General features: G+C 56.7%; 1 protein-coding gene across 4 annotated transcripts in view; it reads left to right on the forward strand.

Annotated features, from left to right (window-relative positions):
- GNAI2 (G protein subunit alpha i2) overlaps positions 3745 to 25330 on the forward strand; it is a 28479-nt gene continuing 6893 nt past the window's right edge. The window contains exons 1-2 of one of the 4 annotated variants that reach the window (XM_021068546.1): positions 3745 to 3925; positions 10622 to 11409. In XM_021068546.1, coding sequence (XP_020924205.1) covers positions 11292 to 11409 — 118 coding nt within the window. In that variant the 5' untranslated portion in view covers positions 3745 to 3925; positions 10622 to 11291. 4 annotated transcript variants of the gene reach the window in all.

Here is a 25330-nt window from a genome sequence, read left to right on the forward strand (position 1 = left end):
GCTGCCCAGCAAGGTCTCCTCCAGACCAGGGGGGAGGGGGCAGGTGGTGTGGCCGCTACACCATATCCAAAAGTCAAGTGCCCACAATAATGTTTGAAAATGAGTATCCTGGAAATTCCCATTGTGGCTCAGCAGTAATGAACCTGACTTAGAATCCATGAGGATGCAGGTTTGATCCCTGAGCCCACTCAGTGGACTGGGGATCCAGTGTTGCCATGAGCCGTGATGTAGGTCATAGACACAGCTCAGATCTGGCATTGCTGCGGCTGTGGTGTAGGATGGCGGCAACAGCTCTGATTAGACCCCTAGCCTGGGAACCTCCCTATGCTGCGGGTGCAACCCTAAAAAGACAAAAGACAAAAAAAAAAAAAATTCCCAGGTCTTTCCCCTTCTTTTTTGCTTTTTCAATCTTGCTGTGATGGGAGTTCCCATCGTGGCTCAGCGGTTAACGAACCCAACTAGCATCCAGTGAGGATGCAGGTTTGATCCCTGGCTTCACTCAGTAAGTTAAGGATCCAGCATTGCTGTGAGCTGTGGTGTAGGCCTGCAGCTGTAGCTCCAATTCGACCCCTAGCATGGGAACCTGCATATGTTGCGGGTGCAGCACCGCACCCCCCGAAAAAAAGGCAAATTTTGCTCTGAAAAAAAATTTTTTAATCTGCTTGAAATATTAACAAATTAGAGCTCCATCGAGGTCATCTATATATCTTTTCACTGCTTTTCATATGACTACTTATAACATAAAAATAAGATGATACAGAAAAGGGGCCAAAGCATGGACCTTGGACTCCCTGATAAGTAACTGCCCTTGCCTGCACACTGGTCTCCGGTGTGTGCATGCGCACATTCCCCTATCAACTGAAAAGGAATTCATTCAGCGAGTATTAAGTACTCTTCCATCACCTGGACACACAACAATGGACAAGGTGAAGACCCTCGCCTTCCTTGAATTTACATTCTTGGTTGAGGAATGGATTCAGACCAGAAATATGAAACATAATCAGTAAGTTCTATCATTCGTTAGAAGATGGTCAGTGGTACAGGGAGTAAAAATGGCAAGTTAAGGGCCATGAAGAAGAAGGGCTGGGAGGTGTTTGATGTTTACTCAGACATTGGAGAGATAGGCAGTCATGTGGATATCGGCAGGGAACATTCTAGACAGAGGAACTAGCCAGTGCAAAGCCCTGAGGCAGCCGAGAAGCCATTGTGGCTGATGTGGAGGGAAGCAGAGGATGGGAGAAGGGGTGAATGGGGGCTAATGGGGGGCCTTGTCAGCCACCACAGGACTTAAGATTTTTCTCTGGAAAAGGCAGGAGCCAGTGCCAGGTCCTGAAGAGAGGAGGTGGCTGTAGCAACTCTAAGTGGATTTTTCTGGCTACTGCATTGAGACAAGATCCTGGTGTGTGGGGTAGGGAGCCAAGGGTGACACTGACACCAGGGCTATTACAGTTTTTCCAGACAGACATGTCAGGTGGCTCTGTCCAGGGACTGGCACAGTTGGGGTGAAACGCTGGGCATGTCCTAAAGATAGAGGTGCCATGGTTCCCTGATGACTCCAGTACCTATGAGGGGAAGGGCAGAGGCAAGTCCAGGGTGACTCCAAGTTGCTACTCTATCCACTGAGGAAGGCTGGGGAGGAGCAGGCTTGGAAGGGACATCAGTTCTGCTCATGGAAAGTTTAAAACACTAACTGGACATCAAAGTGTAAATGCCAAGTTTGCTGCTAGGTATGTGACTCGAGTTCAATAGAGTGGCCAGTACTAGAGCTTTGGATCTGGGAAGCAAAGAGAGTGAATAGGTACTTAAAGCCAGAGGCCTAGATGTGATGGAGGAAGGTGAGTTTAGAAGGAGGAAGGCAGCAGTCAGGACTGAGCCCTGCAACATTCCTGGTGGGAGGTCGAAGAGACGAGGAACCAGCAAAAAAAGCTGAGCAGGGAGTTCCTGTTGTGGCTCAGCGGGTTAAGAACCCGACTAGTATTCATGAGGACACAAGTTCAATCCCTGGCCTCCCGCAGTGGGTTAAGGATCAGTGTCGCCGTAAGCTTTGTTGTAGTTTGCAGAAGCAGCTCAGATCATTCATGGCTGTGGTGTAGGCTGGCAGATGCAGCTCCAATCTGACCCCTAGCCTGGGAAATTCCATAGGCTGTAGGTGTGCCCCCCCCCCCGAAAAAAGAAGCTAAGTAGGAGCAGCCAGGGGTTGGGAGGAAACCCCAGGAGAATGTGGGCTCCTGGGAGTCAGGTGAGCATCAGCTGCTCCTGGAGGTGAGGATACAGAACTGACCACTGGGTTGTGGGTTGCTGGGGACCCCGACCAGGGCTTTTGTGTAGAGGGAGGGGCAAGCCTACCTGGAAGAGGTAGAGGAGAGGGAGGTAGGAAGTTTAAAGAACAAGTGCAGACAATTTATGTGAAGTGAGAGGAACAGGGCCAACAGAGGCAATTATGGACGACTGGGGAGGGGGTTACCTGGTAGGTTAATGATCCAGCCTTGTCACTGCTGTGGTATGGGTTTGACCCCTAGCCAGGGAACTTCCGCAAGCCAAAAAATAAAATAAAAAGAGAAGACTAGGGAGAAGCAGGTATTGAGCATAAGACACTGGAAGAAGCTGGGAGGGTGGTGGGTTGGAGGTAGTTGAAGGACTCCTGGGCCAGAACCCCGGAAGTACTGACAGAGCTGGAAGACAGTATATGGAGGTTGAACAGTGGCCTCGGGGAGCACACAGGGTGGCCACCGTGGCCACTGCCTGGCCTGGCCCGGCCAAGCGCTGGTAGTTAGGACATCATGGGTCCAAGATGCAGCCAGAGACATCAAGGAACCTGTGGAGGGATCCCAAAGACCCATTCAGATCCCTGCCTTGACCTCAGTTTAAAGTCATCCAGCAACTAACTTTCAAACTACTTGGAATAATAATAATAGACTACAAGTTACTTAGAAAGAAGAAGCAAAAGCAGCCCTGGAAGAATATCGGAAAGAACAAAACTGCATTCAAAACCCCACAAGACTGCAAACCTGCCCTGCCATGCACAGCTGGACCTGAACAGGATTAGGCAGGTACTTAATCCCCACCCTCAACCACCCCGCCCCGCCCCCGAGGTCATATAAGGCGGTCTCTGCTACCCTCTGGCGGTCAACGCCGGAGTCCGCTCTGGACAGGATTGGGGAGGGATTTAGTCCCCACCCACCTCCTCCCCGCCTACCCAGATGAGGTGGTCTCTGCTGCCCTCTGGCGGTCAAAGCTGCGCTGCACGGTGACCCACCGATCGGCATTAAGACCGGGTCGGCTCAGGGTGCAGCAGGCCCTGAGACTCCAAGGCTTCAAGACAGTCCAGGAAGGCGTCCTGGCTGACGCATGGGAGGAAGGCAGGCAGGAAGGCTCAAGGCTCGGGGCAGGGCGGGAGGGGTGAGGTCGCTAAGAGAAGGGCCAGGGCTTCAACACCGGGTATCCTGGGCTGGTGAGGAGCTGCCAGTCCCACCCTTGCCTAGGTCCTCCAGAGGCCAGGCCTGGGGTCCCCCACGAGCTGCCTGATCTTGGATGGTTTCCTGGCGCGGAGGAAGTGGCCAGAGTCCCAGACCCACCCTTAACCAAGCATTCTGAGAGAATCAGACAGCTCCTCTCCTCATATTGCCCAAGTCTCTCCTGGGGTCAAGCTCAGCAAGGCACCTGAAGCTGCTAAATCGCACACACGGGGCCCCGGCCCAGCGCAGGCTATGGGCACTGAGCCGCCCCAGCTTCAGGAAGCAGAGGGAGTGCCCACCAGAATAATCAACCAGATCAGCGTTTATTCTCCGCGCTGTGAATTTGGGAAGATGGAGGGCGAGAGAGCATCTTGGAAAAGAGCGGGCAAAGATGCCATCATGCAGGAAGGCAGATGTCGTGGCACGTTCTGCGGATCGGCTGAGGGCGTCTAAGGCTGGAAGGAGACCAGGTGGGCTGGGGTCATAGCCAGGCGAGGGCCATGGGGCGCCACGGAGGACTCTGAGCAAGAGGACGCTGAATGGCTGCTGCCCTGTAGAGGGAAGGCCTCGCTGGCTACCGAGTTGGCGGATCGGCGGAATTAGGGGCCGGGTTGAGGGTAAAACAAGGCAGAAGGTCAGGCCCGATGGGGGTAATGGTGAGAGGCAGTCAGGAGGGAGGAGCGGGCTGTGAGGAGGTGGGGGGGCTGGGCCCGCCTCAGCTCCCGCACTGCGCCAAAGACCCGCTAGGAGGCGCCACTGCACCGTGATGCCGGTCACCGAAACCCAGCCTAGAGAAGCCCCGGAAGAGGCGGGGCGGTGCACACAGAGGCCGCTTCCGGCTTCAGCTCGCGCGGGTAGGCTGGCTGGGCGGGGGCAGGATTCTGAGAGGCGCGTGGCGGGAGGGGGTGCGGGCGAGTGCCGAGGGGCGGGGGCAGGGAAGGCCGAGGGGCGCGGGGATTAAGAACTGGGGAGGAGGGCGCGAGGGGGTTGCCTTAGGCTGAGGAGGCAGTGTTGGGGGTTCATAGAACAGGGGCTACAACTACCCGGGGCGGGAGACCAAAAGCAAAGGGAAGGGCTCTGGTCTGCAAGACTTGGGGCAGGGCAAGCGAAGGAGAAATGGAAAGGGAACTCCCGTAGGGAAGTGGAGAGGTGCACGGAATTGGGGAAGCAGTTATAGGCGCCTGGGGAACCCTTTAGACAGATTTATTTATTTGTTTACTTTTATTTATTTATTTTTTTGCAGCACCCCAGGCTTGTGGAAGTTCCTAGACCGGGTTTGAACCTGCACCCCAGCGGCCACCCCAGCTGCTGCACGGGATCCTTAACCTGCTGCGCCACGAAGCAACTATATATACTTTTTTTTTTTTTTTTTGGTCTTTTTAGGGCCACACCGGCATTATATGCAGGTTCCTAGGCTAGGGGTCCAATCGGAGCTGCAGCCACTGGCCTACACCACACCTCATGGCAACGCCGGATCCCTAACCTACTGAGCAAGGCCGGGGATCGAACCTGCGGCCTCATGGATGCTAGTGAGATTCCTTTTCGCTCATCCACGACAGGGAACTCCCCGTATACTTTTTTTTTTAATGTTTGAGCAATGTCGTTTTGGAGAAGAGGCCAAGCCTGTGGAGAAGACTGAAAGGGGACTAGTCAGCCCAAACATGCTAAAGGAACAAGCGCAGCCCAGTTATACATGCCCTGCCCCCAACATGTCTCCAGCTACCCTCTCCTAGAAGATGTGGGATCGTCCTGTCTCCATAGGCTTCACTCCATCTCCCTCATCTCCTGCACCACATGGTGGTCACCCTCTGCCTCCTTCCCTTCTCTCTTGTCCACAAGGACCATTCTCTTCATAGCCACCAGAGGGAACTTTAAATAGCAGATCACGGCCCCCACCCTTAAAAAACCCTCCAGTTTTTCCCTTCACATTTGAAACAAAATTAAAACTCTCCCTGCCCTATGGCCCTGATGATTGCAGCCCCTGCTGACTGCCCTCTGGCACTTGCCCACAGCCTGGCCTGTGCTGTGATGGACAGTGCTGGCCCAGGGCCTTTGCACCAGCTGATAGCATCTCAGAAGCTTTTCTCTAGCTGTGTTACGCAATCCCAATGAGGCTCATTCCTCTACTCTGTCTAGTTGGCTTCTGTGGCAGTATTTGCTCCCTGCACTATTGCAGAGCAGTGTCCCATGCTCCCAGGGCTCAGTGACCAGCATCTCTCCCAGGACAGGTCCCCTGGCTCTCCCCTCTCTACTCCTAGTCACCATCTGCAGGCAGCATCAGAGCCCTGGTGGCTGGGCCTTGGAGGCACCTCATGAGCTGCTTGCAGTTGCATCACCTTCATTAGGGCTGTTTTTGCTTCTTCATTAAATTAAATTCCAGGAAGCAGTGCTAATGAAAGTCCTAACAAGTCGCAGGAGAGGTTACCAGCCCCAGCCTGTGGACAGCATGACAGGGGAAGGCGCAGCAGCAAGGTGAGCGGAGGAGTGGCTCCTGGGGATAGGGCTGATTATCATCTCCCAGGCCCTCTAAGGACCCTGGGTTTCCCAGGGGACCTGGCCTTGAGAGGCTGCATAGATGGCAGACACAGTGGCAAGTTGGCAAGAGCCTTCAAGGATAAGGAGGTGGGGGCTCAGCTCAGGCTTGGTCCCAAAGCTTTGGGTCTCTTGCTAAGTCACTGACTGGGCAGTTCTCCCCCAGTCCTATTGCAGCACCCTAAGTGCCAGGATCTGTTGGATTTTCAGGGCCAGACATGGGTCACTGGCTTGAAGATGCTGGTGCCCACTGCAGGCTCATATGTACTCCTACCTCAGCGTCTTTGGGGCACTTGGGAATCCCCTGCCTCATGGCTGTCCCCCCTCAGTCTAAGGCTTCCCTCACTGTTCTGGCCAGTCTGGCCTTTCTGTTCCGGAACACCCAGCCCCTTCCCACCTCAAAATCTGCATTGCTGTTGCCTCTGCCTGTCACCCTCTTCTCTTGGCTTGTCACATGGCTGGTCCCTTCTCATCATTCAAAGTTCCCCTCCTCTGACCATTTCCTCCTGCGTTCACCTCCCAGTGGCTCTCATGCCACCCTGCTGATTTCCTCCGAAAAGTGTAGAGTTCATTTCCCTGTAAGCATGTTTGGTGTGTTCTCCTGAAGGTAGGATCCCAGCTGCTTCCCTTACCCTAAGGTTCTCAGCACAATGGCACACAGTAGGTAGTAAACAGTAGTTGCACAGGTGACCCCTTTCACAGAGTTTCCTGCCTCTGTATCAGGTGGAACCCCCTAGCCCATCCAGAAACTTCTGGCATGGAGTGTTGGGGCCTGAGTTCTCCAGTCCAAAGCCACTTGTTTTTGAAGGAGGAGGATAACTGGGAAGGGGGACCCTGAACCCCAAGGCCTGCTAGGCTTGTGATCATTTCTCTGAAGGCCGGGGATAGAGGTTTGAGAGGAAAGGGCAGAGAGAGCAGAACAGCTTGACTCCAATCTCAGAAGTGCTGCTGGGCTCAGAAGCAGGAAAGGGGAAGTGGCGGGGATGTACCAGGAGGTGGAGCCTTGCTCAGGGCGGCAGGGAGGCAGCCAGCTCAGGCCGCTGAGATGTACAAGTAGAAGTTGCCAAGGAGGTTATGTCTGCAAAGCTGCTATTTGGTGGTACAGAGTCTTGCCTGCCAGGGATTCTCTGCCATCAGGGGGCCATGGAAGTGGGGTGGCCGGATCCCTGTGGGGGCCTGCCTGTTCCTGGACTCTGTGTTGGGGCAGACACACCTACCCCGAAACTGCCTTTGGGGAAGTGCTGGCAGCTTCCCCTTTCTGGAGCCTGTGACTGGGGTGTCCCAGCCCACGGAGGGGGTCTCCGTTCCTCACTCCATCCAGCCTGGCGCACAACAGGAACTCTGGACAAGCCGGACCTGTTCTGTGGCCTGTGGTCAGTCCCAAGGCTCTTCTGGTTGTCCAGTGAGCCGGTGGCCGCCACTTCTCCATTCCAGCTGGAGTGCCAGGCCATCCTCAGTTCTGCTGAACGTCACTTCACTGTCCTTTATGGTCTTGTTCACGTGGTGCTGGACCAGTGTGCACAGGGGCACGAGTCATCCTCCTCCCGTGAGGCCCCGGTGGGGCAACTATGCTCTGCCCCCAGAACAACATCTCTTGAAAGGATGAGAGGACTTCTGGTTTCCCCAGTGTGGAGGAAGCAGCATGCCTGTGATGTCCCTCACTGGGTGACCGTGGATGGGTCCTGCCCTCTTCTGGGCCTCAGCTGTGAAGCCAGGTGTTTCTGTAGCTTCGACCCTTGATTTTCTCTCCCCAGCGCTGCCCCGAAGGAACCCATCCTCCCATTCCCTGTTCCCTCTTCCTGGAACATGATTCCTCCTCCTCAGTGACCTTTTTCCTGGACCTTTTTCCTCCTTGCCCTCCACCAAGGAGGCACCCTGACCTTCCCAGGCACCATTAGTTTCTCCCCTCTCTGCACAAACAACTATAGCAATGTTTTTGTTTGTTTTTCTTTTTTGGCATTTAGAGCTCCTGGGCCAGGGATCAGAGCCAGCCACAGTTGACACCTAAGCCACAGCTGCGGCAACGCCGGATCCTTAACCAAACTGTGTCAGGCTAAGGACTGAACCTGTGTCCCAGCACTTCCAAGACACCATAGATCCCATTGCACCACAGCGGGAACTCCTAGGGCAAATATTTTTATAGTGACAACAGGATTAGTTGTTTACACCTCTCCCCGCTCCAGGATGAGGGAGCCCCTGGAAGGGCGGGTTAGACTCTGTGTGATTCATTTCATCGCATTTGCCAAGTATTCACCTGCCACCCTCAAGGATTAAGCTGCAAGGGCTCAGGAGTCAGAGACCCGGGTTGGTGGGAGAGATTCAACAGCAGGATAGTGGGATCTGGCTGGCTAGGGCAAGCCCCAGGACAGTGGGAGTCAGAGATGCCAGCTCAGAGCCCGGGAATGAAAGATGGGGAGGAGGGATGAGTGGGGGAAGGAAATGGGGGGGAGGTATAAGAGGATGGGGAGGGCAAGGCAAGCCAGATGGCTGGAGTGCTGGTGTGTTGCAAGTGGAGGGAGATGAGGTGGGCCTTGGATGGGGACAGCAGCTATAGGGCCTGGCAGAAATGACTGTTATCACAGCTAACCCCTGCTAAGGGTGTTCCATGTACCATGCACATTCTGAACATCTACTTACATTTCTTCCCTTAGGCCTGGCCTCACCCAGTGCATTGGGTATCTCTTAATATTAGGTTCATTTTACAATTAAAAAAAACTGAGACATAAGGAATTTCTGATACTTGTCTCAAGTAATACATAGCCAGAAGTTGCAGACTGCTCCCCAGAGCCCTTGCTGTCAGCTGCCACTCTACCACCTCCTCCCCAACACAGTCCAATGCAGTGTTGTTTGTGGGCTTTATCTTCAGGGCCACAGAAGTTTTGTATGCAAGAGTGATGTGATTTCTTTCGTTAGGATCCCTTCGATTGCCATATAGAGCATAGATTGTAGGGAAAACAGGAGGGCCAGAGCGGAGGCTGGAGGCCTAAAATAAGGGACAGTGGGGACAGAGAATGGGGGTATGTTTGAGGGGGAACTGAGGAGGGAAAGAAACTGATGGGGTGTAGAGTTGGGTGGGAGGGTCATGGCTGTGGCTGGTGAGAGGCCCCAAAGTGGAAAGCCCAAGAACAGGGTGAATGTTCTTCACCCCAAAATGTCTGGGGGGGAGGCTTCAGGGCATCGGTGGACATGGAGCTTGTGATCAGGGGAGAAGTTGGGCTAGAGATGGCCCTGTGGGCCTCTGAGCCCCCAGAGCCTCCAGTATGTGACTGGAGGAGCAAACAGAGGCCATGCAGTAGCCCTGGGAACCCCCATGAAGACAGAGAGGGAGCAACTGGGAGTGCTGGAAGCAGGGGTTGCTGGACTCTGTAGAAAGAGCACTTAACTGGAAGGGAGTGGCTAACTGGTGGGAAGGGTGCAAATACCACAGAGCCTGGCTTGAGGCTGGAGGAAGCTCTGGGTGCTGCCCTGCCTTGCCTCCATTGATTGGGGTCTGAGTCTGCCCACCTCTGGTGAGCCTGGCCTCCAAGGGGCTGACAGGTTCTCCCTGTTGCCTGGCAACTGCAAGAGCGGTTGGCTGTTGCTAGGAGCAGGCTGGAGAGGCCCGAAGAGGGAGGATCGGGATCGGCTCTCAAGCAAGGGGTGGGGCTGGCGGGGGATGAGGCCCGCCTTGAAGCTGGGTTTGTAGTCTGTGTGGACCCGCTGTGTTCTTGGCTGTGTGCACCCGTTTTTACAGTGTGTTCTGTGAATCTGAAGCATTTTGGAGGCCGGGCATATGTATAGGTGTATAGAGCATATCTCTGGATGTCTGTGTCCCTGGGAGGGCATTGTGTATTTTCAACAGGTTTGCTGCATGCAGGGCCTGCCTGAGATTTGGCTCCAGACAGGAGGGAGCCCTGGGGAGACCAATGGAAGGCTTGGAGGACAATGGCTGCTCAAGGAGGGAGCAGATGAGATACGGACACACACACACACACACACACAAGGGAGCTGAAGCAAGGTGTGTGCCAACATGGTGAGGAGGAAGTCTATGCTGAAAAAGACTGTGGGTGGCCAAGCATTGATGACCAAATATTGGTGGCCAGTTCCCTTCCTGGCTTTGTGAACCTTCCTTGTCTTTGAACTGGGGCCTCGTTGCATCAGGTGACATCTCTCCCTATCTTTTTCCCTCTCTCTCTCCTCTTTGGGTCATGCTTGCTGGGTCCCAGGTTGGAGTCCCAGGATGGCTACCTGCAGGAGAATACCTCCCAGAAAATCAGAAAAGGATGGATGTCTTGGATGATTAGAGAAGTTATCCCAGTTGAATGAGATAGTCTGGGCAAAGGTGGCATTAGACCTTTTTCTCTTTCTTCTTTTTCTTTTTCTGTCTTTTTAGGGCCGCACCTGGTGCATATACAGGTTCCCAGGCTAGGGGTTAAATTGGAGCTGCAGCTGCCCGCCTACGCCACAGCCACAGCAATGCCGGATCCGAGCCGCATCTGCAACCAACACCACAGCTCACAGCAACGCAGGATCCTTAACACACTGAGCGAGGCTAGGGATCGAACCTGCGTCCTCGTGGGTACAAATCAGATTCCTTTCCGCTGAGCCACGACAGGAACTCCTCTCTGTCTCTATCTCTCTTTTTTTAACTGCAGCTTTGAGAGAGAAGGGGCCAAACCCACTTTAAGACGAAGAAAAGCGGCAGTCCAGAGAGCCTCCGGGGCGCTGTAGATCCCAAAACAAGTTTATTGGGTTCATTAACTTTAACAAATGACGAAGACACGCCTCCTCTACTCATCTCGCTCGACTCTCAGAAGCTTGGAGGGCTGGTTCCTGCTTGGCCCGCGAGGTGCACCGGATCCTCATCCTCGGGCTACGAGATCCGCCCGCCCCCGCCGTCGGGCAGCGGAGCTCCAGGCGCTCCGCACCCAATCGGAGCCCGGCCCCGCCTGCGATCAAAGCTTCTGTGCTAGGCTCTACCCCTACAGCTATCCCTTGGCGTGGCTCCGCCTTCAGCCCGCACCGAGTTTGGGCTGCGCCTAACTTCTCCCTCGAGCCAATCACTGACCCCGGGTCTCCTGTGGCCCCGCCTCCGGGCCCGCCCCGGCCCAGTCCTCGGCCAGACTAGCTCGGGCCCCACCCCCGGCCCGCCCTGCCGTCGGTGCGCGGCGGCCTGGAAGGCACCGCCTGCAGACGCTCGGAACTGCGGACCCGAGAGCTACCCGTAGAGGGCCGGCGGCGGCGGGAGCCGAGTGGGTCGGGCGGGGCCGAGCCGGGCCGGGGCCGTGTGGTGGCCGGGCAGCGGCCGGGCCGGCGGACGGCGGGATGGGCTGCACCGTGAGCGCTGAGGACAAGGCGGCGGCCGAGCGCTCCAAAATGATCGACAAGAACCTGCGGGAAGACGGCGAGAAGGCGGCGCGGGAGGTGAAGTTGCTGCTCTTGGGTGAGGCCGCGTCCTGCGCTGGGACCCCTGATTCCCTACCCAAATTCCCTACTTTGACCTGCGGACTAGTGTTTCGAACTCCCACACTCGGCCTGGACTTAACCCCGTAGACCCGCCTGGCAAGGACATACAAATAAATAATGGATCAAAACTCAGGGTTGGCCTAGACCTCTCAGATCCAGAGCCCAGACTCTAGATCAGACTCAACTCATCCCAAACCCCGGGCCCCCAAACCCAGACACTGGTGCCTCAACATCCGCTGCCCAGAATTCTGTCTGACCATCCACCCTTACTGACCAGCCTCATAGACCTTCGGAGCCTCTGCCTTGTCTTTACATCCTTACCTAGACTTTACCCAAACCCCCAGAATCCCATTCAGACCCCATCCTCAGGCACCACCTGTTCCCTCACTAGCTCCCCCTCTTCCTATTGGGCATGAGTATCTCCAGGGGCCCCTCCCAGGCCCCCACTCACTCCCTCCTTTACCCTCTGTGCCTCATCTTCATTCTAGACCCTATATCCTCCACCTGTGCACCTTGACCCCAAGAGACCTCTCAAGTGGGATTTTGGTTTGAACTTATCAAATGAGATGATTACTTAATAAGCTCTCCCTCCAGCCTTTAGAGACCCCCCCCTGCTCCCTGCTCTGCCTCTGCCTCACCGACTCCCTCTCTGCATGCATCTCACCTCAGATCCTCTGCTCCCCAGCTCTTAAGTCCTCTCTCACACTCTGGTCTTTTCTAGATTCCCCCACTCTTCCTGCACCAGGTAGGCTGAGCTGGGAAGACAGGCCCCAGACACCTAGGGGGCTGGACTGAGGCTCCACTTGGTCACATCCGGGAGGGGACCAGGCCTCAAGCTTCCCAGAGAGTTCTGCGGGCTGTCTATCTGCTTCCTAGTTTCTAAGCCCTGTCTGGGCCGGTGGGTGGGGGGAGGGGGTGTCTGGGAGTAGGAAGGAGTGTGGAGGAGTTCGGGTTGCGTGGCCTCCAAGGCCAGGGAAGATGGTGGCTGCTTGAGGGGTGGGGGGAAGTGGAAGTGGTGAGACAGCCGACATATTGCTGCCCCCGGCGGGCAGGCCAAGGAGATCTGCTGACGGGTGTGGGCCTCCCACACCCCTTCTGGGCCCAGCGGCCTGGGACATGGCCTCTGGGAGTAGGTGGGCTTGTCGGATCTTGCCCTGCGAGGGAGGGAGTGGTGGACCAGCTGGTTGAATAGTTGGGGGCCCTCTAGGGTGGGCATCTGAAGTGGACTTGTGCAAAGACTGTGGGTCTGGTAGTGGTCCCTGTCCAGCCTCCCACTGCGAGCAGGTGTGGTGCCCAGTGGCAGCCTGATTTAGAGGGATTTCAAGGGGGAGAGGGGAGGGAGACCCTCCTGGCATCGTTGGAGGCTGGACTGTATATGTGGGGGGGTGTGGCCCCTCATCCCCAGAGCTGTCTTGGGGTCCCCAGGCTGTGAAAAGTGGGGCTTTTCACGCCGGGCGTATGGCTGAGAGACAGGATGTCTTCCATCCTGGGCTCATCTGTTGACTGTCCCTGGGGGCCCGGCCTCAGGGGCACAGCCCCGGAGATTTCAAAATGGCATCCGCTCAGCCGCCGCCGCTGCGGGGAGGAAGAGAAGGGGCGGGAAGGGGCGGCGGCCCAGCCTCCTGGGCTGTTTTGCGTTGGGCGCTTGCCTCTTCCTGTCTCTGCTGCGAGTGCGGCAGCGGCAGTGAGTGGCAGTGAGTGGGTGTCACCGCGGTGGAATGCCCATCTCTGCTGCCCGTTGGGCCTGGGGATGGTGCTTCCGGTACTGCTGCCTCCCAGTGCCCGGCCGGGGGCCTCTAGCCAGCCCCTTCCAGGCCGATGGCAGTTATGGTGGCTCCTGAGGAGACCTGAAATTGGGCCATGGAGCTGGGGCACACAGAGCCTCTGGCCTGTTCCGCGTCTTGACCCTATCCCACCAGTCTTGCTCCTTGAACCCCAGCTCCTGTTTTGGGCCTGGAGACCCCTCCCATACTGGGCTGGCAGCAACCAGGGGTGCTCAGCATTTTCTAGGCTGGGGAGTCCATCTCAGCATCCTGGCCCTCTGGCCTTCTCTTCCTTTGTGAAATGGGCTTCCTGGGTTTGGGCCAGAGGAGTGCTGTGTCCAGGATGGGGAAAACAGGGCCCTCGTGGAGTGGGGGTTGGGGGCTAAGATCCTGCAGAGGATGCATCACCAAAGGGGCTGGAGAGGATGCACCACCAAAGGGGCTGGGCCACCAAACTTTGCCTGAAATTGAGGACCTGATCTGCCAGGGCTGCGTGGGGAAGGGTCCTGGCTGGCCATCCCTTTTCCATCCAGGCACAGGGAGGTGATGCAGTTGAGCCCAGCTGAGGCAGCTTCAGAGTGCTGGGCTCCTGTCCCACGTAGCGGGAAAGACTCTGTCCAGGCAACGGGACTCAGGCTGGGCAATTGCCAGCCTTCCCTCCCAGCCAGAACCACGCCTGCTGCCCCACCCGCATACTGGCTCCTTCCTGTCCTGGGTAGCCCTGCCAGCGAGCCGGCACAGTCACTGTCACCAGGGCAGAGGCAGATGTGGAGCACAGTGGCAAAAGAGTTTTTCCTGACAGCTTGGTAGGGGGAGCAGAGTTGCTGATATCAGTCCTACTTCAGAGATGCCCTCTCTCCCTCACCACCCAGTTCAGCTTGACTGATCACCTATCCCCGGGTATCCCCAACTATCCCCAGTGCCCTTGGGCTGGGCACTTAGGGGAAAGTTAGCCCATGTGTGTTTAGGGGGAGTCTCTGATTTGGGATGGGCCTGTGTGGGCAGCTTATAGAGAAAGGAGAGACAGTGTCCATCTTGGCTCCGGAAGGCTTCAGGATATAAATACAGCAGTTCTCTCTTGCCCCTGGGACTTTATATCTGTTCCCTCCACTGGATGTCCTTTTCCCGTTTTACTCCTACTTGATTGTTCTTTAAGACTCTGCTCAGGGATCACTTCCCAGGATCCTTCCTTGACAACTCCCCCTTTCCCAGGCTGGGGAACACCTCCTCTGTGACACCCCCCCTCCTATGCCCTACCCCCATCAGACCATGGTATTTGCCCTCATTACAGCTGGTCATAGCTGCGGTCCCCTGAAACAGGGCAGGGCTGTGTCCTGTTCATTTGCCAAGCCTTCTGGGCCAAGCATGGAGCCTGGTACCTACTGGGTGCTCCTTGTCTGTTTGTTGAATGCAAGAAGTGCTGCTTGTGTGAACTTGCTTTTGGGGATGGGTAGATGGAGGAGTAAGATGGCAGTCACCCATATCATGGGCAGGTGGCAAGAGCTCGGTGTAGAGCCAATGACCAGGATTGAGGGGGAGGCTGAGGGAAAAGTTCTTCAGGCTGTTTCATTTTGGTCTCATCACAGCCAACCCCTGTCCCACTCCATGAAGATCTCTTGCTGATGAAGAATCTGCAGGCTGTCACAGGGCACAGCACTCTGGAGGGACTCCAGCTGTTCAGATGGAAGAGTGGCTTTGCGTTCTTCCTTTCAGCGCAGGCTGCTTGGGGACTGTTGCAGACCTGCTCTCTCTGCTGCTCCAGTAAAGTCTTTCTCTCTCTTGGGGCTGGAGTTGCCCCCCTGCCATGGGGATCAGACCTGAGTAATGCTGCAGGCATTCTTGACCTGGCTAGGGCAGAGACTGCACACACAGGGGCGCAATTAGGTTTATCCAAAGAAAAGGGAGTTTTGTGACCTTTGTCCAGTCTGTGTGTCTCACAAGGAGCTGGGCACACTGTAGGTACCTGCTGAGTGTGATGGAAAGAATGAAACTGTGGAGCACATCTGTGAACAGGGATCAGTAATTCTGGGGCTGTTGGCCTGGGGCTTGGTGTAGCTCGAGTTGGTGGGAAGGGCTCGCCTAGGATCCTGGCCACCTGCATAATGAGTAGAGTCTAATGATGCCTGTGAATGGAGGGTGCTTCCTGGAGAAAGGTGTCCTCTGAGTAACCCTGAAAAATTAGTCACATTTGCCAGGATCAGGCATTGGGCTTGGGGGTGGGAGGCAGAGGAACCAACTCACCAAGGGCACTGAGGTAAGAAGTCCTGGCCTAAGTTCCCAAGCCTTTGAGTGGATGATGATTCCTGGCCTGGGGGAGGAAGTCTTAACTTCCTTAGACCAGTTCTTAGGGTTACACAGACCTGAGTTCAAATCCCAGCTCCACCTAGTGTACTGACTGAGAAACCCAGCAACAGGTGAGATCTCGGTAGATGACCTGCTCTCCAGCTATAACCTGGGACCAGGTGCCTGCCTGCAGCCCAGGTGTTGTGGGGAAAGCACACCAAAGCCTGGACGTATGAAAACAGGTGAGAGACCTTCTGCTGTCTCCTGCAGAGCTGAGAGTTTGGTGGGGGTGGTGTCCCCAGCCTGGAGGCTGCCTGGCCACAGTATGGGGGCCCTGGGAACCCCCTCCGTGGCCCTTGGCAGCTGGTCACAGCAAGTGGGAGACATTTGGTGCCATCTGGAGTGGCACGTTGTCTTGGGGACCTTCGGCCCAGCTTCTGGGGGCTGAGCCACCTTCCGGGGGGGTCTGGGGTTGAGGGTGTGGCAGGGCCCTGGCTACCAGGTGGGCTGGTACTCAGGCTGGCCTCCAGCCTCCCTTTTCTCCTCAAAGCTTTCCCACTCCCACCCTCCTGCCATCCGCCATCCTGCCTGGAGCTCATTAGCACTTGAATGGGAGGCGGGGCAGCTTGGGCCTCTTGAGTCTCTTCTTCCCACCCCTCCCCCAGGCTAGGCTAGGCTTTGTCTTCCAGGGCCAGTGGTGCAGCCCTGGGGCTCCCAAGCTAGGGAGGGAGTAGGGGGTCTAAGCCATTTCTGACCCCCTCTGGCTGGGTCCTGCCTTGTCCCACTGGGCTCCGCTCCCGCCCATGACTCCAGTGTTGGTGCAGCCAGTAAAAGTCGTACCTCTAGGATAGGAGTGAGAGTGGGTCCTTCAAGGGATAGCCCTGAGCTGGGAGACTGGGCAATTCAAGGTGGTTTTACAAAGAAGGTGACACAGGAGCTCAGCTGAGGGCATCTCATTGAGGGGTAGGAGTGGAGAACCCCAGACAGAGGGCAGAGCAGGTGGTGAGGACAGAGGGAATGCCTGCCGCTGTGGCTGGAGGTGGAAGTCAAGCCAGCTGGGGAGCTTAGGCTTGCCAGGCCCTGAGGCAGTTGAGCCACCCACTGTGCTTGAGTTGAAGCCTAGGCTGCCAGATGGGGCTTGGCATGGTCCAGGACCCCTTCGGGCGTGAACAGCCATTCAGGGTTGGCCCTGGGCTGGCCTGCGGGGCCACCCGGTAGCATCACTGGTATCCTAGGCTTGCAAACTGTTGCCTAGTGACAGCAGGTAATGCTGGGCATGGGGCCTGATGGGTTCCCAGTGAGGTCCTAGGCTCCAGCACCGCAGGGGCTGGTGCATGGGGCAGGTTGGGTCACAGGCCGCACACTGGTCCTGTACACTCTGCCCTTGGTCTCAGTCCCTGGTTGTCTCTCTCGGTCTCGGTCTGTCTCTCTAAAAGGCATCCCTTTTGGCAGAAACAGGATGGAGGAAATGTCCGCATAAGCTCTTAGCCTCTGAGTGATCAAAACTTGTCCCACCACATCCCCAGCAGAGGGCGAGACAATCTGAGTCTGAGTGCTGCCTCCCTGGCAGGATGGGGCAGATGGGGGCAGGGCCCAGGCCAGCTTTGGGCTCAACCTCCCAGTATCTCGGGGCAGGAGAGTCCTAACCTCCAAGTTCAGAGTGGGGAAGGTGTCAGCAGATTTTGGCCAGGCCTCAGCTGATGGGACCTGCCTAAGAAAGCCCTGGGGAGGGCAAGGACTAGGCCCTTTGGTGGTGGCTCTAGAGGCGGCCCCTCCCTCAGCCACAGGTGCAGGGTGGGGCCCCCTCTGCCCAGCCCCACCCCTCCTCTCCAGCCCGCCAGCCTGGAGCTCTTGTTCTTACTAAACCCCAACCCACTCCACCCTCACCCCAATGCTGCTTCTTGGGGCTACAATCATCTTGGTTTGGGAGGAATAACCTCCCCAGAATAACCACACATTCTCTTGGCTGGGCCAGGCCTTCAGTCCTGGGCTTCTGTGTATACTTCCAAGGCTTGGCAGTAAGTGCCGGGCCAGTTTGAGCCAAAGCCCGAAGGTGGGATCATATAAGGCTTGTGAGAAGGTATCCTTGTGGCTTGGAGGATTCCAGAGTGCCAGGGTGCTACAGCAGCACTTACTGTGCGCTGGGCTGGAGGAGGGGCAGTGAGGTCTGCATGGCAGGGCTGGGCCTCTCGGGGAAGTGGTGTCCACACCGGAGGAAAAGGAGGAAGCAGCTGGAGGAGGAGGAGCTCAAAAGAGGAAGAGGCCAGAGGGCTGCTCACACTCTGCACTGGGGTGGGGGGGTGTGAGCCAGGTCATCTGGGGGATTAGAAGGTGAGCCCCACCTGTGCAGGCGCATCTGCATATCTCCCTGGGCCACCCTACTGGTAGTCACTGGGTTGGAGTTAGTCCGCACAGCTCTGACCCTTGTCTTGCCCCAGCAATCACTGGATCCAGGATCTCAGAGAAGGTGGCCCCTCTGAAGAGGATTCCAGGCCCCTCCTCTGACCACAGGAAGTGGTGGCTGGGAGAGGGACGCCGACTGGGGGTGGCTAGCAGGAAAACAGAGGGCTGCTCCTATGTTCCCAAGCGGCCATTGCCCTCCAAAGCCGGAAGGCCGGCTGCAGGCCCAGATGAATGCCCGGAAATGGAGCAGCAGCCCTGGGATTAGCTCACTCTGGGTTTCCCCTGTCTATGGGTAGACAGAGGGGCCCTTGATCCAGCCTAAGGATTCCCCCTGTTACTACCCACTGGGCCTGGGGGTGCTTTCACTGGGCCTCAGTTTCCCCTCTCGTGACAACAGCAGCTGCCTCTCATTAAGCCTTGACTATCGCATAGGGCTGTGAGGCTGGGACTGACATTTTATCCATTTCGTTCATGTGGAAACTGAGGGTCAGGGACATTACGTGACTCACCCAGTAAGCAGAGATACCAAAACATGACCCAGGTGGTGACTCTGAGCGCCTGCCCCCAACTCCTGTAGCCCCTCAGAAGTCTCTGCCCAAGTGGCAAGAATTGGTCAGTCAGGATGACAGACAGATGCTGTGGGTCCTGGTCCATGTCCCCTCACAGTAATACTTAGGTCATAGTCAGGCAACTTAGTGCTTCGCTTTGTCCCTAACATGCTTGTGCCTTCCACCCCCACCCCCCACCCCCCGCCCAGGCTCAGGAGACCAGGGCTGAGGAAGGCTCAGAGACTGTCATGGTCCAGCATGGGGACCCCTGAGCCTGGTCTCAAGACCATGAGTTGTCCAGATGGGGAGAAGGGAGAAATGTCCTGCAGGGAGCCCCCACTAAGAAAGAGCAAAGGCTGTGGTGCGCCCGTGTAAGGTACAAGGTGGTGATTGATGTGTCCATGCTGTGAGTTGGCCACAGCATGAGAGGTGTGGGGAGACTGGCCCTCATGCTTCTTGGCCTCCAAAACCCAAGTTTTCCTGCCTTGTCCTCCCCACAGAGGTTCCCAGAATTCTGCTCTAAGTTGTCAGGCCAAGAGCTGAGGAGCCTAAGAGGCTTAGGAGAGCTACAGCAGAAGCAGTAGATGCATCAGGGTCTTAGTGGGCTCTGAGGTCACTCACAAAGCTGAGAACATGCATCCTCATGGCCAGTCAAGACTTCGGGTCCCAGAGGGCCCACTCCCCACTTTCCTCACCATGTGACCTCAGGCTGTCCTTTCCTATCTCTGTGCCCATCCCTGGGACCTATGATGTCATATTTCTCAGCATGGCCCATGGCTTGTGGGCACATAGACAAACCTTGGGCTTGGACCCTGGAGCAGTTTGGGGTGGGTGTGAAGGCCCAAGGGAGGCTCCTCTTGGCAGGCGTTGGGCTTGGTACCCTCCCTTGTGGGGTACTTTTCGTAGATTGGGCCATGAGGCCCAGGCATGGGCATCTCACCCAAGGTCTGCCACCATGAATGAGGAGAGGTAGGAGTTCCCATGTGGGTCAGTAGGTTAAGTATCTGGTATTATTGTCACTGCAGGGGCCCAGATTGCTACTGTGGCACAGGTTTGATCCTTGGCCCAGGAACTTCCACATCCCCTGGATGCATCCCCCAAAAAGGAATTCCCGTTGTGGCTCAGTGGGTTAAGGATCCGACTAATATCCATAAGGATGTGGGTTTGTTCCCTGGCCTCACTCAGTGGGTTAAAAATACGGTGTTGCTGTGAGTTGTGGCATAGCTTGCAGATGCAGCTCGGATCTAGCATTGCTGTGACTGTGGTGTAGGCCAGCTCCGGATTCAACCCCCAATCCGGGAACTTACAAATGCTGCAGTTGTGGCCCTAAAAAGAAAAGAAAAAAAAAAAAAAAAAAAGTAGGAGTTCCCAGTGTCGATCAGGGGTAATCACCCTGACTAGTGTCCACGAGGATGTGGGTTCAATCCCTGGCTTCACTCTATGGGTTAAGGATCTAGTGTTGCTGTGAGCTGCAGTGTAGGTCGCAGATGGTGTAGGTCACAGACGCAGCTCAATCCCACATTGCTGTGGCTGTGGTGTAGGCCAGCAGCTGCAGCTCTGCTTTGACCCCTAGCCTGTAACTTCCATATGCTGCAAGTGCAGCCCTAAAAAGGAAAAAAAAGAGAGAGAGGTAGAAGTTATTTAGATTCTTTACAGCCGCACTTGTGGCACATGGAAGTTCATGGGCCAGGGATCGAACCCTCACCTCCACAGAGCTTATACTGGATCTTCAACCTGCTGCGCCATGGCAGCAACTCCCAAAATCTTTGGGTTTTTGGGGTTTTTTTTGTCTTTTTTTTTTTTAGGGCCGCACCTGCGGCATATGGAGGTTCCCAGGCTAGGGGTCAAATCTGAGCTGTAGCCGCTGGCCTACACCAGAGCCACAGCAATGCGGGATCCAAGCCATGTCTGTGACCTACACCACAGCTCACGGCAACGCCTGATCCTTAACCCACTGAGCAAGACCAGGGATCGAACCCACAACCTTTTGGTTCCTAGTTGGATTTGTTTCCTCTGAGCCACGACGGGAACTCCCAGGAACTCCCAGATTATTTGAAAACAGCAAAGGCAGTCCTTAAATGAAGCATCAGGAAGAGAGGTATGCCAAATGGCCTGGCTCCTTGCATGACCTGGGCCCAGTGCAGCATCACTCCTGTGTCCCAAGGGGCCAATGATGAACAGGCCTCGGGGCCTCCTCTCCTCTGGAGTGTCCTTCCTTACCCAGTATCTCACTTTCCCTCTGTACAGTGGGCAGGGTCCCACTGAGGGTGACAGGGCCCTACCCTGGGGAGGCCTCTCCCTTGCACTGAGAACTCTGAGTTGGCAGTGGCCGGCCAGGCCCTGGTTGTTAGTGCCTTGCTGGTCAGCATCATGAACTCCTGGAAGCCGCTGGAGGCTTCCCAAGTTGACAGAGTAGAGGGAAGGAGGTGCCCTGTTTCTTGGGGCACCTGGGGGAAGGCGAGACCACACATGTGGATGGGGATGTCGCAGGGTCAATCCGAGACCGACATCCCTGCCCTTCGTAGTGGCACACCCAGGCTGAGCCTCCTTGGAGGGAGTGAGGGGGCCAAAGAGGGGCACCTGGAGGAAGGAAGAGACGCCAGGGGCGGGCCTTGGAGGGCCTTTGTCTGGCGGGCCCTCTCCCCCTTCCTCCCATTCCCATTGTTCCCTGGTGTGCCGCGTCTCAGCAGGCTCCTGGCTTCCCAGGCTCGGGAAGGGGCCACGGGTGAGGCACCTCCCCCAGCTGCTCGTTGCCGGGACTGCTTTTCAGAAACAAATGCTCCCCTGCGCCGCCCAGCCCCCACCTCCACTGGGTCTCTGGCTGCCGGGCTCCCCCTGGTGGTGGCGGCTGGGACCCTAAGGCTGCAGGGGAGCGGAGGGAGCTACCGCGGCCCTGAACCACAGACTGGGCGGGAGAGAAGACGTGGCACCTTCCCGGGGTAAGAGTGGGAGGTGGTGCCTGGGCTGCCTTTGGGATGGGCTTCCCAGGGCGGGATGGGCGCCCCCGCTTTCCCCCAGTGCCCCACCAGGGTAGGCCAGTTGGGGGTGTGGTGGGGGGGTGGCAGTGGGGACAGGCCTGTGCTGTGGGTTTGAGCTGGGCTGCTGCCCAAGCCTACCCTGTGGTCCCAGCCACTGCTGCTTCTGAGAATCTCTGCCCTCAGGCCTGCCACGTCAGCTGGCTGCTGTCCCTGGCCCCACATATTCCAGGGAAGCCCACCAGCACATGAGCCTCAGCCGGGCTGCCTCTCACCCAGCCTGCCCAGCCATCTGGGTGCGGAGAGTCAGCGAGCAGTGTCTGCGGTGAGGACGCAGGGCGGGCCGGAGTACCCTGCTGTGTAGGAGTGCTGGGTTGGGTTGTGTGAAAGGGAAGTGACGAACTCGGAGCAAAAAGCCTGCAAAGGAGTGAGTGGCTCTGACTCCTGTCCCAGGTTACACAAGTCCCGGCAGGGAACCGCCACTGCTGAGTCAGCTTCTTAGCCACTGGTCATTGCCCTTCACTGTACTTTGTCTGAAAGCCTCAGAAACTCGCCTTCAAAATGAGATGGCCACAGCAGGCCTCTCTGCAGGCTGTGGTCACAGTGACCTATGCAGTGTGGTCACTGTGGGTTGTAGGAAATGAGAGGTTTGGGAAAATCTGTCATCTTCCAGAGGGTAGAAAAATAGTGATAATAACTTTGATCTGAATGCTCGCCGTGTGCCAGGCACTCACCCGTCTCCTAGAAGGAGATGATGGTGGTGTCCTGTTTCACAGATGAGGTGCCAGAGGAAGGGCAGGAAGGGCCTGTGGCTCTTGGAGGTCTTAGGAAGGATGAGGGTGGGTCCAGGTCTGGACCTCCCTCTGGGAGAAGATCTGAAAGTGAGAGATGGGCCTGCTGGCCACTTGAAGCTTTGCAGCCTCTGCAGAAGGGAAACTGAGCCCAGAGAGGAAAGCAGCACATCAGGGCCTCGCAGCAGGACAAAGCCAACTGGGAGATAGAGAGTCCAGAGTAGACAGAGACAGCAGAGACCTGATGCTGGGACTTGGGATCAGCATCAAGCTTTTGGACCAGTGGCCCCGTCTCTGCTGCAAAGGCCCTGCTAGCCTTGTTCAGGCAGGTGGAGCTGTTTGTTCTCCCTTCCCCCATGTGTTCCCTCCTCTGTTGAGACCCAGCATTCACAGAGTGGAAGCAGATGTTCTAACACAGAGCAGCCGCTGTCACCCAGCACATCATAGCAATTACTGCCCGCCAACTGGGGGCCCAGCAGCTGCACCCCAGGGCAAGGGCTGCAGAGGTTGCTTCCTTGGTGGGATGAAATATGGCCCAGTGGGAAGTCTTAGGCCACCCCAGGGAGCCTCTGCGGGTCCTTCTGGTCTCCCTCAGCTGGAAAAGGAGTGCCTGGTGGGCCCCCTGTAGGTAGGAGATCTGCCATCTCCTAGTGACTGAGTTCCCCTACCAAGCACCTTTGCCACAACCCAGAACCAGCGAAAGCCCCCTCCTCTGAGGGCAAGGTACAGGGCTGGCTGGGGAGAACTGCGTGCCCAGAATCAGTCAGGTACAAGCAGACTCTGAGCCATGTACCAGCCTATCTGATAGGGTAGCATCATCAGGCCCTGATGGAAAAGGAGCCCGCTGCCCCACAGCTCCTAGGGCACCTAGCTTGAGGGCTGTCCTGGAACCCCGGTGTCCACCTGGATGTCATGCTGTGATCCCACCCACCCTGCCCTCTGATCTGATCTGCCGCAGCTGCTCCTGGGCCAGGCCTGTGATTCTGTCCTGGTACTCCCCCCGGGCTTTCTGCTTGTCTGCCAGCACCACACCCTTTCCTGCCACTTACTTCTTCCCTCTTCAGTCACAGCTGCTAGAAGGACAAAGGGACTGCTCTGGGTCCAGGGCTGGGGGCCCCATGACCTTGGTTTGTCCACCTGTCAAATGGGAGTCTTTCTGCGATAACCCCTGCTGGGGGACAGAGAATGTTCTCCTAACTCTTGGAAGGGAGACTGAGGCTCTAAGGGGACAGAGAAGGGGACCTTAGTGTCTGCCAGGTCTGCCACTGCTAGAAAAATCAGATGCAAAGCAAGTTTGTGCTGTCCTCCCCATTTCTGCCCAGGGTCACGGAGTGGCCGTACCACTTACCAAGAGACCAATCAAAGGGAGACTGGTGCCTCAGGTGGACTGTAGTGCCAAAGTCACCATCACAGAGGTCCCTTGTACCCTGGAGGTGCCTGCTCTGCCTGCTGTCTGCTCTGAATCTTGTTTCGCCTGACTGGGGATGGCATGATGGATCTAACTTTTCACTTTACATCCTTGGCCTCCACTCTTGCACTGGGCCCCCCGATCCTGTCTGAGACGTGGGGTTCCTGGGTCGTCCCTTCAGAATGTGCTCCTGCCTCCTGCTCTGCGAGAGCAAGCACCAAGGTGGGGAAGAAGCTAGACGATCCCCTGGCCCTCGTGGTTCTCCAGTGCTGTACTCCCTGCCTCACGAATATTCTGGGCCCTGGGGGATGGGCCTCAGTGATTAGGCATCACTGTCAGGCCTTCCCAGGCCCTCTCCCCATGTCCTCACTCAGCAGGTGGGGCATGTTATGTGGGGGATCCTGGCTGCTCCTCTGCCCTGCACAGCACCATGGAGAGGGAGGGGTGCTGCCACCTGACTGCAGCCCACGCTTAGGGGAATTCACTGGGGCTGGGGCGTCTAGTGCCAGGAGCTGAACTGAGAGGGGAATCACACCCCAGACTGCCCAGAGCATGCTCCTTTGTGCCACCCCCTGTGCTCCTCTATCCTGGGAAGCAGGCCTGGGACAGGCAGAAGCCCAGTGATTTCGGGTAGCAGGTGGCATTTGTGAGGCAAGCCCAGGCCCCTCTCCTCCTGGGTTGTACACATCTGCCCACAGTGGCGAGGGCTCTAGTTTCTCCCAGTAAATGGGCATGTGGGCGTGGAGGTAGGGCGGATGCAGGCAGGCAGGGGCCTCAGCAGAATCTGCTGCTGCCTGGCGGACACTGTAGAGACTTAGACCTGTGTCTGCCCTGGAAGGCAGGGAGTGGACCCAGTGGTGAGCGCCGTGTGGCATGTGGTGCAGTGCGAGGAGGTACCGGGGAGTGGGCCACCCGCAGAGGGGCAGAGAAGCCTCGCTCTCAGTTTCCTCCTTTGTGAGCTGGGGTGAGAGTAGAGCTTCCCATCTCCTCAGGCTCACTGCAGGATGACTTAGTGGACATGATAGGCACAGAATAGCATCTGACACGTAGAGGGTACTGCTCACTTGGTCGTGATCATCAATTCTGGTGTTAGTCTTGCTGTTCACGGTCGTTTGTGTGTTAGCCCCTCTATCCTCCGTGGTTGTCTTGACCAACCTTGGGGGATAGGGGGGCCAGAGTTCCACTTCCCCACTGACCCCGCCACCCACCCTGCTGAGCTGGGCAGAGTGACAGACCTGCCACAGTGATCTGGAGGTTTGGGACACATGTAGATGGGGCATGTGGTACAGGTGTGCCCGGCAAAGAGAACTGCGTGGGCCAAGGCCTGGAGTTGGCAAGAGGCAGTACCTGGCAAGCGCAGGTGTGACTGGCAGTGATGGGGCAGAGCAGAGGGAACAGGCTGGGCAAAGGCTGGGAGGGAAAGCTGGGCCCAGCTGAGGTGTCCTCTACCTGGAACTTAGGACAGGGAGCAGCAAAGGGAAGAGCTGAGGCCCTGCCCCCACCTCCTCCACCCCCCTAACCAGGAGTTTGGTGGCCTTCTGGGTCTCACACTCCCTGCACAGACTCCCTGGGGAATGCAGGTTTCTGGGCTGCACCCCTCAGGATCTGGCTGTGTGTCTGGGATAAGGCCTGTGAGTCTCTGCCTTTTTTTTTTTTTTTTTTTTTTTATACCCACCTGAGGCATCATCCCATAGCATCTGTGCATATTTTGTTAAGGGCTGGGTAGG

This window comes from Sus scrofa, chromosome 13 (genome assembly GCF_000003025.6).
Source record: "Sus scrofa isolate TJ Tabasco breed Duroc chromosome 13, Sscrofa11.1, whole genome shotgun sequence".
Classification (NCBI taxonomy): Eukaryota; Metazoa; Chordata; class Mammalia; order Artiodactyla; family Suidae; genus Sus; species Sus scrofa.